The following is an 11,524-nucleotide window of genomic DNA, read 5'->3' as shown; positions in this document are numbered from 1 at the left end:
CCAAATTTTATAAAATGACAATTTTGTCCTTCCCTGTATAAATAGGGTAAATGCCCTGAAACTCTATATTATTATAATATAAGGGCAATTACACGATCTACCCGTGTATAACTTGCCCTTGCCCGAAGCTAATGGAAGGTCTGTAATTTACCCTAAAGTTAAACCAAGACCTAGAATGGTTTATTGTAGACAGGAATACTTAAAATAAGTCAAGCATCCTGATATGAAACTAAAGCATTGCCGTATCTCTTACAACTAACAGAATAAAGTTTCCACCATTTACATAAACTGCTTTGACAACGAGGATTGTAGACAGAAAGAAAAAAAAAAAAAAAGCATACAATCCCAATTTCACACTTGAATACACTTCTATTGTCATACTCATAAAGGGAGATGTTCCCTGGAAAAATAAATAAATAAATAACTCTCGCTTTTCCCTGGAAAAATAAAATTTCTACCAAGTATGTATCTCCAGTTCTCGAAAGAGCAGCCCGACCTGTGAGAAGCCTTCCCCACCCCACTAAGTAAAAGAAATAAGGCTTGGGTTGCTCATACCCCCAAGTACTAAATGTTGGCACACACAAGAATGCACACATAGATGTTAAAGATAAATTCATCCCACAAAGTGGACGAAAAGCTGGTCGAAAGAATTTAGATAGTTGAGGCGGCAGCACTCTCTCTGTGTCTCTCTCTCTCTAGCACAAGACACACAAACACTCTTGCAGTCTAAACTGGTTTAGAACTTCAGACACAACTTGGCTCTTCAAAAAAAGTGAGAAATGCTTGGAAGTCCTGAAACCAAAAAATAAGTACAATTAAATCCATAACCTATAAGGAATATGAAAATATAAAATTCCATTGTACAACATTTTTCAAGGGAGTTTGTGGAGTGAAGGGGTTCAGAAACTGATTACACAAAAATGTATTTTGTCCTCAAGCTGAACATGAAAAAAAAAAAAAAAAAATTAAAAATCCACCTTGAACATTGAAGGGAACCTTAGAGGCCCAGATAGCTTTTCACGAGAGACATGAACCTGAAAACCCAGGCAACAATTTAATCACAAAGATCCAACCTCAAAGCTGCCTATCTTGGAAAGGGCCCTATCTCACACCCCATTCGCCCATCTCATACAATATACTTGCGAATCCTTAGATGTGAAGCGCTAAATGAGAAACATGTTAACCTATATCTACTAGAGCAGATTCCTAATCAAGCCAATAAATTGAGAACATACATAGGATTGTGACTGCAAGTGAACCCTTCTCAAGGAAGGAAGAAGCCAAAGTGATGAAACTAGAACCTCAGATATTGTCCAACATGTATAGCTTTTTGGAGACCGCAAACATGAGGACAGATGGAATTAACAACCCACAATAGATGTTGAGTTTGTACTTCCTGAACAAAAATCCCAATGAAGATATATATAATAGACATTGAATTGATGGGTAGGTCAGCATGGAAAATTACAGACTGTTTGAAGGCAAGCTCAAATCTCAATGGAGGTAGTATTGGGAAACCAAACAAGCCAAAAATATATAAATATTATCCTTCCAAGTGCCATCTTGAGACCGATGATCAAAACGGACGAGATAGAGAGGGCAAACAAAGCAGTATTGAGATCAATTAACAATCTCATGATCAATTATAATATTTATGGAGGATAATGATGGCAGACAAAGTGAAGTCACAGATTTCTTCTTGGTATAATGGGTTCTAAAGGAGTGCAGAATAAGAATGGCAAGCGTAATAATGGTCAATGGGTAAAATTGAAGGCAAAGGATCAACAGAGGGATTACAAAGTTTAATTACTAGCTGCTTGATCACATATATAAACTTGTGATAGGACCCAGAAGGCAATTCTCATGCACTGATAACTGTATCAGATAAAAAAAACACAAGCAATAGTTTCAGTACTAAAGTTGATCATCTTAGTGTTAGTGCAGACAAGGTTAGCACTACCTAGTACCTATGAACACCCAGAGAAAGACTAATCTGGTAAAGATCCACATAAAACCTCATCCAAATGTTGTTAATCTCACAAAGGCCCTGCTACACTATGCAGAGACACAATTCATTCTCTGCATCAACCTAAAGCCATTATTACCAAATTTGTGAAGATCTCTGTATAAACATTGCTTCTAAAGGAACAAAAAAAAAAAAAAACATTGTCCCCAGAAATGTCAACTAGTATGTTCACAAATGTTGTGCATGCTAGATGCTAAACTAACACAGGTATATCAAATTTTGGACAACAACAAACCTCAGCGTAATCCAAAAATCTCTTCAGGAGGATCATAAACATGTTGATCAGGAAAGATCTCCTCAAAATCTTGCTTGACCCTGTTTCTCAAGAGGGGATGAGGCAGAAGCCCCTTCAATAAAATTCTAAATGGTAACTCTTCTGGTGGGTCAGGCGATTTCTTCATGTCCTCGTAGATGTTCATTGCATCTGCAGGAGACCCATACCTCAAGAAGCCCCGAATAACTTCCGTATATGTTTGATAATCAGGGAACAAATCTTCCTTTCTCATACTTTCCCACAATTGCATTGCGTCATCCATCTTTTTACACTTAGCTAACGCAATAATCATGTCCTTGTACAGAAATACGTCAGGCACATACCAATCTTGCTTCTGAATCACCTTGAACATCTGGAAATTCAATGGTTAGTTATATGTGTAAGGAACATTATCAGTCATAATAAATCCAAGAACTAGGCAGAACAATAAAGGATTCAGTAGAAACTATCTAAATATTTAAGACTGTTACTACAAAGAAAACGGTCCTTATAAGATATAAAAATTATTCCCGATATGTGTAATGAGATAGCGACTAGGGTTTGTACTATGTGTGGAGAGACTACTGATTTTTCTGTAAAAGTAAGATTACAGCAAGGATCAGTGCTAAAGCTCATATCCATTTACAATAATTTTAGATAAAACAACAAAAGACACACAATGAGACGTTCCATGGTGCATGTTATCGGCTGATAACATAATACTATTGGATACTTCTAAAACAACACAATCAATAAAATTAGAAACATAGAGAAATGCATTAGAAGCTAGAAGCAAAAGGTTAAGAATTAGTAAAAGTAAAAAACAATATATATGGAATGTTAATCTAATAAAGTATCATAGAATTGTAAAGTTAATAAAGTATCAGAAAATGACAATATAACTATAAAAGTTGAAAACTAATTAATGATTCCAATATTTAGAATCATTATTATAAAAGGATGAAAAGATAGATGACGATGTAATTAGGAGGATTGGAGCATGATGAACAAAATGAAGACGTGATAGCGGTGTTCTCTGTGATAAACGAAAATCAAATAAGTTACAAGAAAATTCTTTATAAGGCGGTTATTTGGTTAGCTATCTTATACACAGGAAATTGTTAGGTTTTTTTACACATTTATGTATCTAAAATAAGAGTGTCGATATCGATGATAGGATTGACTAGAAGAGATAGGGTCAACAATCAATGTGTAAGGGACAAATTAGAAGTGACTCCTATTAGTGATAAAAATAAGAGAAAGTAGGTTTAGCCTTTTAGGTAGATTAATTTGCATAGAAGGTAAGACACAAAGAGACGGACAAAACTAACGGGGAGTAAAAAAATTACAAATTAGTTTACAAGTTATATATATTTGGAGAGAGAACTTGTAATTGAAAAATAAATAAAACTGAGAAAAAGAGAATCATATGGTCGACCTCATTAATGTTGATGACTAAAATAAATCAAGCCCTATAAACATTTTGGATTGAAACAAATATTCAATTACATAAAACTACACCCAATCACCCATAAATACATTTACCATAAAAAGCAACTAAACTAAACTCGACACAACGGACGTTGCAAATGAATAATAACTGGTATAGTGGCAAAACCCAAATATCATTTCTTTTACCACATTTTTGCGGCACTTAGTAGTGAGCCTTAATATCTAATACTTCTTAACCACCCAAAATTGAAAGAAATATAGCTGTTTCAACTAAGAAAATAACCCGGATATAAAAAACATGTCCCTAACAAATCAAAGGATCTAACTTAACCACCAAAAACTAATTGCGTGGGTTGTTTAGCACCTTTCAATGCCAAAAATTCTTGTGTGGTGGATCCCAAACACAAAAAAGGCCAGGCCATGATACAAAACAATATGTACCACTTCCTAATTTATCCCTATCAAGTCAACATGACTCTATTAAACTATTTGGGTGAAAAAATAAGGATACTGGCTCCATTATTTATACATGTCCTTTATCTAGTCAATGCTTCTAGTGTGACTCCTTTTCTTTCTTTCAAATTTTTTTTTTTTTTTTTTGATAAGTAAGATTGTATTAAGAAGCGTTCAAAAGGTGAACGCATCCCTCAAAAGCTACACCATGCCAAATTGGTGAGGAGACTAATGTAAAGATGGAAAGAGGAGAATTAATATGTTCATATAATTTTTTTATCAGAACTCTAGATTTATGATATAGTGGGGACTCCTTTTTTTTCTTTAGCCCCACCATATCATAAATCTAGAGGTCTGATATCCATCTTTACATTAGTCTCCTCACCGATTAAATAAATTTACGTGAACCATCTTTTCTTTATCGTACTGCTTCAAGTTTTATAAATAACTTGCCAAATGACAAAAACAATTTACATGAACCAATAAATTTCCTGAACATAGCATACTCGTTAAACAATTTTATAATTTTAACTACCCCTGTTCAAAATCACCCAAATTCAAAAAATTTAATAATTTACACTAATTGGGTGAAAACAATTGTGCTCTTTCTAATTAGTCTAAAACATTCCATCTTCCTTGGAGTTCACTTCTATCCTAACTAAAAATTTACGAATTCAGATCATAAGTCATTACAATTTGCTTATAATTATTTTAAATATCCATCTATTCAAAATCATCCCAAAAAAATAAAAACTACGCATAAAGTTGCACTGATTGGGCGAAAACAATATGCACCCTCCCTAGTTCACTAGTCTCGCGAAATTCCATCTTCCTTGGAGTTCACTTCTATCCTAACTAAAAATTTAAGGGATTCAGATCAAAAGTCACTAAAATTTGCTTACAATTATAAACATTTCAAAAAATGCAACAATAAACAACCAAAGAAAGTTGAAATATTACGATAATATATGTGTGCGCGCGTGTATGTGGTTGACATTCAGAGTGACTTCCTCTTGACGACCAAAGAAAGTCCAAATTTACCCATTAATTCAAGAGCCACCAAATAAATTTGCATATAATTAAAAACACTTCAAACAATTCACAAATTTTGCAACAACAAGCGACCAAATAGAGTTGAAATTTGTAAGCAGATTAATCCCCAAATGACAAAAACACCTGAAATCATACGATTATGTGTGTGTGTGGGCATTACCTTGACAGCTAGAGTGACTTCCTCTTGGCGCTCGAGCTCGTTGAGGACAGCAACCATGTCCATCTTCAAGAGCCTCAGCACATGGGTCTTGATGAATTTCTCGAGTTTCTCTTCGTCGTCTTTGAATCTCTTCAGTCCCAAAATCACGAAGATAGCTTCTTTGCCTATCAATTTCTTGCCCCTCCAAAGGGATCCTCTTGGCCTCCCGTCATGGTAATGGCGGGGCTTGAGAGTGCTCGTGAAGGGTTCGCAAGAGCTGGGATTCAAAGTTAGGGTTTTTGGCACAAATCGCGAGAGTTGTAATGAAGAAGAAGAGTCTTTGATGATGATGGTTCTCAGTAGGTCTCGGAGGACAATCGATGAAGCTAATAAGGGTATTCTTGATTTTGAAAGGGCACCCATTGGTACCTAGAGAGAGAAAGTGGAGAGAGAAACAGGGTGGAGTGCAGAGTGGGCTCTGATGGCCGTGAGGGAGCTCAGGGAGGGGCGGTGGGCGGAGAGAATTGTGTTGTATACTCTGTGCGTGTGTGAAAGAGAGTTTTTTTTTTTTTTAAATAAAAAATTAAAAAAAAAATGTTTTTTAAAGGTACGTATTTTAAATGTTTGATAAAATAAGGGTTAACTGAGTGAAATATATATATATATATATAATAAGGGTTAACTGATTGAAATATATATATATATATATTGCAATAAACACGATCATACATTTACTTTATTAGTTGAAAATTTGAGATCATGCGTTTTTTTATTAAAAGAGGTAAAGTATTATCATTACGCTATGTGTCTTTGAGGGTGAATAAAAATATGTTTGTGTGTGATTTTAACTATATATATTCTTAACCATGTATATACATATATTACTCTAGATTGGGTTTAATCATGTATTTGATTTTAAAAATATTGAATAAAGTTTTATTAACTTGGGTTGAGAGATGGAGTGAATTTTATAATTTATGCAGAAAAGGAACATAGGAATGATGAGAAACAAGGTGTTGTTTATTTTTTTAAAAAAAATAAAATATAAAGAATAAAAGATTTTGTTCTACAATAAAATTTTATTTTTTAACTTAATTTAAAAAATTATCTATTAAACAAAATTTTATATTTTTTGATAAAATTTTGTTCTCTAAAAATAAAAAAAAACTGTTCTTCAAAGAGGTTTTGTTTTATAAATATATATATATATGAGAATAAAATAAGTTTAGAGGGTTTGGATTAAGTTTTTTTTTTATTTTTTATTTACTTTTTTTTAGGAAGTTAAAGCAATTGACATACATAGGATGGAGCCTGGACCATTTGGCTACAAACACTGACACCTTGCCAACTGGGCTACCAACCTAGGTTTGAATTAAGTAAACTCTTAATATAACACGCCACGACTGTACACAATATTTATTTTTATTGAAGTTGTTATCAATGTATGATGGTGCGAGCTAAGTGCAACTTCTTATGTAAGGTGTTTTTTCTTGACTGTCAAATCCAATCATGACAATTTAATTTCTTGACTATCACGTCCGATTATAATAATTTATATAACATAAACACTTACATGAGGAGTTTTTTTTTTATTTTTTTTTTTTTCCTATGTGTGTCGATTTCATAACACATGAATCATTCAAGTTAAAAGTATGGATCAAAAGTAAGATTTCAAAAACTTACCTCTCGAATTTCTGTCAACGCCACCATACCCTAAGCCATTCCTCCTATACCTTGGAGTGTTTACCTTTTTGTTATAGACAGAGCAATCACATTAATAATTACACCGACAGGTATTACATTTTAATTGATAGAGGCAATAACATTATAGTTTATTTTGTGTGAAAGTATAAATAGTAGTAAAAGTAATATTTTAAAATGAAAAACTAACAAGAATAGTGATTTAATTATAATATAAGCTTTAATAATCTCGATGTAATTCAAAAATTACACAGCATTGGTTGGTGAGGCAATAATTGTTATGGAATAATTTATAAGAAAAAATTTAAGTAAAAAATGAATATTTGTGAACAATGTGAATATTATTTAAAAACGAGTAATTCAAATACAATCAAACTTGCGATTGATCCACACAATTTGCAATCTTTCTGGACACCTCCCATTTTTTTTTTAATTAAGGTTGAATGCACTTAGACCCATAGTATATGTGATGTGCACCATACTCAAGTAATGTAACTTAATCGAGGCCAATGCAACTTTGTGCAAACTAAGCATCTGCTAATCAAAATTGTTGTGATACCCCCATAAAGTTTAGGGGAAGGTTGGCCAGACTCGCACACGAAAATTAGAAGATATATAAGTAATTGATAATAAACAAGCACATAGTACAAAATAATAATAATAAAAAGGAATTAAAAGCGAAAAGAAATTATAATTAATAAATAAAATTCATCCTTAGTTTTTCACAATTAAAACTCCATTAATAATCCAGTTATTACTTGGGAATTTAGTAAAACAAGGACCCTAAACCAATTCTCAATATCCAATACTTGAAAGAAAATAACAGTAATGTCTAAGTAACAAATAAAACTTCGATTATGAAGTAATCCGGAAGAGTGGATGATGAATGAAGCCTCTATTCTGAAGTAGTCCTTAACCCTTAAAATTTTCTCTAAAATCATGGGATATTACAATTGTCATCTCACGAGTAACAGTTAAGCGGTAACGTCTTCTAAACAACCAATCGTCCAATCTGAATTCACCTTAAATCACGTGGCACCTGAGAAACAAAGTGATTATATGCACGAGAAGAGTATAGTCACCCTGTGAGAGAAATGGGAGAACATATGCAAATAGTTTGCTCCTCGAGTTTGGTCTAACTGCTGATTCAGTTGAAGTAAGAACTTTAAAATCCAAAATAAATGTGAATTTCTTGATTAATAGGGCAAAAAACCCTAGGTGGTAGATACCAATAAAAAATTGAGACATTATTAAATAAAAATTCAAAATTTAAATGCATTAATCAATCAACTCAAAGCATAATAAGGAAAAATAAAAAATAAAAAAATTTGTTGTCCCCACTTGACTGAGTTGTATTTTTCATGTATGATATCGAACATATTGCAATGTATTTTTCATGTATGATTAAATTACTCGTACTTAAAATATATGGCAATAATAAAAATATTTGCGTGACCATAAACATGAAGCATTCATTTAAGAAAATTGAGTGTGCATCATCATCTACATTGCCCAAAAATACAAGCATATAAATACTTCGAGGAATAACTTTAACTATTTGCGTGACCATAAACATGAAGCATTCATTTAAGAAAATTGAGTGTGCATCATCATCTACATTGCCCAAAAATACAAGCATATAAATAATTCGAGGAATAACTTTAACTAGTCTTCCACAACATGATATTTAGAATATATCAATGTGTATCAATATCAAACATTGCAATTACATCAATGAAATAATTGAATTAGCGAAAGAAAAATTTTAAATGCCAATTCACGAATGTTTTTTTAATGAACCACTGTTGACCAATTTTTGGCATAAATATTAAGATGGCTTGCATTTCCAACTATCAAATTGTATAAAAACATATTAAATTAATATTACAGAACCAACAAATAGAGTCTACAGAGTATCTATTACTCAAAATAAATAAATAAAAGGGAAAAGCAAACCAGATCTAAATAAAAATAAATAAATAAATAAAATAACTAGAAAAGAAAAACAGATTTAGTTTGGTAGGTGTGAATGGAATGAAATAAACTAGAATAGAATGCTTTTAATTCCATTCTTTTGTTTGTAAAGTAATTTTAAAGATAGAATGCACATTCTTCATCTTTCTTATCAACTGGCAATTTGCATCTATTGAAGTCAAACGACGACCAATAAGTCGGCTATTTGCATCCATATACAATGATAAAGCACTAACATATATGTTGACGAGAGAGATGCATGTCGTTGAGATTGTATTCTTGATTAAAAAACGAGCGAAAATATATATTTATTTGGTTTACATATATATATATAAGTTTTTCTTTTTAAGCCATGCATAACCACGCAAGATAATGTGAATGGTCTATCTATTCTCGTTCCATTCCCATTTTATTATGTAATTTATTTCATTTCTATCTTGTTTTATTTCTCTGTACCAAACTAGCCCTAAAGTTTTACCCTTTATACTAATTGTCACCACTTTATTGAAGAAGTTTTCATATGTTTCAACTACCGTGTCTGATTCAAGTAGCTCCCGTTCTTCCACAAAACCCATGGGGGTCATGACGAAATAATTCATGTGTACTTGTCTCAATTCCTCGTAAAATTAAGGCTAAAAAATATAAGGAAAGAGAGAGAGAGAGAGATGAGTGAGGAAAAAAAATCAGCAATAATGATCTCAAAAAGATAAACTTATATGAAAAATGAATGTGTTGATTTTAAATAAAATTATTTTTTATTCATACGGGATTAAACCAATGATTATAATGATCGTTATGTATCAATCCCCTTGCCCCCTTTCTTTTTGAATTTGTTCATCTCAAATTTGAAATTTTCTACTTCTTTTTCATTTGTTTATTTTAAATTAAATTCCTCTCTCTCTCTCTCTCTCTCTTTTCTTCCATCATCGGGCGAAAGAATACAAAATTAATAAATTCCAATTTGACTTGCTAATTTGAGCTTATCCATGCGGGTTATGCAATCTTTGAATAATAATTCATTCTTTTGAAAGATCGATCTTATTTTTTAAAATAATATTAATATTAATATTTTTTATTATATACTCCGTATTATATTAGTATTATACTATTAGTTAGTCTATGGAAAACTCATTGTACTCTTGAAATAACATTCAATATGGTTTGAACATTTACTTTCACACTTGTAAACTAAAAAAAGTCTACAGTGACATAATTTATATATATATGCACATGTGAATAGACTATATATATATATAAATTATGTCACTGTAGACTTTTTTTAGTTTACAAGTGTGAAAGTGAATGTTTAAACCATATTGAATGTTATTTCAAGAGTATATATATATATATGTGACTATATTCCATGACTCTGCAGTTATTTGACAAAACCCAAGTTGCTGATCCTTTCTTCTCCAATAAGAAAAGCCCAAGTTAATGAAAATGAAAGTCCTTCTCGAAGGAGAAGAAGCCCAAAGTTGATAACCCAAAAAAACTTGAACCATAAACAATTTAACAAAACAAACGACCTTTGCAACCAGACGACAAAGTGAATGGCGTAAGCATCAGACGTAATCTCATCCATTCCCGTCTAACCATCCGGTGGCTTCTGTACTGCCACGTGGCAAAAGTGTATTCTCAATTCCTGCTGCTTCGCAGAAACCCCGCGCTTCTAGATGACACGTTGACTCTTGAGTACCAGGAAAACTTTTATATCATTTCATTTTTATGTTTCTTTGAATAGGGAGTTGAAAGATTTTATTTTCAAAAGTGATAGATATTTTATTGAGTACGGTTCTTTTTAAAATTTACTATTTTTTAATGTTAATCTCTTTTTGTTTTTATTTTTAATGGCGCTTTCTATAAAATGTGAAGGCTTTAATTTCGAGCTTTATAGTATAACCAATACACGAATAAAAATTTAAAAATTAAAAATTGAGTAATGATTTTATAACTATACTCATAATGAAATGATTTAATATAAAACAAACATATATAAAAAATTCATAAATATCACGAATGAGTCAAAAATCTCTGCTGTAATAGCTTTACGCTTTACAATAAGTGAAAAACAACCTAATCATATAATCACATACTATATGTGTTAGCGATTACAGTGATCGAGATGTTGTTACATTAAAGAATTTGTGCCCATCACAAACACATAAATATGACCCATTTTATAAGTATGTGCTCATTGTGTTGGCAACTTGGAACCAGAGAATTGGTTTCTCTCTTTCTTTTGTGTGCGTTTGTGCGGTTATAGTCATAGACTTGACTTTCTTATGATATCAATTGTTGCCTCATAATTAATTAACTCAAATTACATGAATTCCAAACCAAACCCAACCCATATATGGTCGACATAGTTATTTTGGTTTGAGACAATCAACCTTAGCAATTTTAATGGACCCAATCAACTCCAATATTGAATTTGTGTTTTGTCTTGTTACCAATATGAAATCATTACTGACAA

General features: G+C 31.9%; 1 protein-coding gene across 3 annotated transcripts; it reads right to left on the bottom strand.

Moving 5' to 3' along the window:
- Positions 1-256: 256 nt before the first annotated feature.
- On the bottom strand, positions 257-5,923 carry LOC132299430 (protein THYLAKOID ASSEMBLY 8-like, chloroplastic). 3 transcript variants are annotated; one of them, XM_059796036.1, is made up of 3 exons: positions 5,398-5,922; positions 2,262-2,652; positions 257-792 (listed from the first exon to the last, which is right to left on the bottom strand). In XM_059796036.1, exons 1-2 carry the CDS (start codon positions 5,797-5,799, stop codon positions 2,263-2,265), a joined length of 792 nt encoding a protein of 263 aa, XP_059652019.1. In that variant the 5' UTR covers positions 5,800-5,922; the 3' UTR covers positions 257-792; position 2,262. The 3 variants fall into 3 exon arrangements, with proteins under 3 accessions (XP_059652019.1, XP_059652021.1, XP_059652020.1); XM_059796038.1 differs by lacking the exon at positions 257-792 and adding an exon at positions 824-1,034 and having other exon boundaries at positions 5,398-5,923; XM_059796037.1 differs by lacking the exon at positions 257-792 and having other exon boundaries at positions 2,076-2,652; positions 5,398-5,923.
- Positions 5,924-11,524: the final 5,601 nt, after the last annotated feature.

The sequence above is a fragment of the Cornus florida genome, unplaced genomic scaffold (assembly GCF_030987335.1).
Source record: "Cornus florida cultivar Cherokee Brave unplaced genomic scaffold, ASM3098733v1 CherokeeBrave_3.0.0_Hap2_Chr03, whole genome shotgun sequence".
NCBI classification, from domain to species: Eukaryota; Viridiplantae; Streptophyta; class Magnoliopsida; order Cornales; family Cornaceae; genus Cornus; species Cornus florida.
Note: the sequence above shows the minus strand (reverse complement) of the source record. Positions and strands in the feature narration are given on the sequence as shown.

Bases quoted from the DNA above. Each gene is read 5' to 3' on its own strand.
- LOC132299430 (XM_059796038.1), bottom strand. From the start codon at position 5,799: ATGGGTGCCCTTTCAAAATCAAGAATACCCTTATTAGCTTCATCGATT. The intron at 2,653-5,397 runs GTAATGCCCACA...TTGAATTTCCAG, and splicing joins AAGTCACTCTAGCTGTCAAG to ATGTTCAAGGTGATTCAGAA.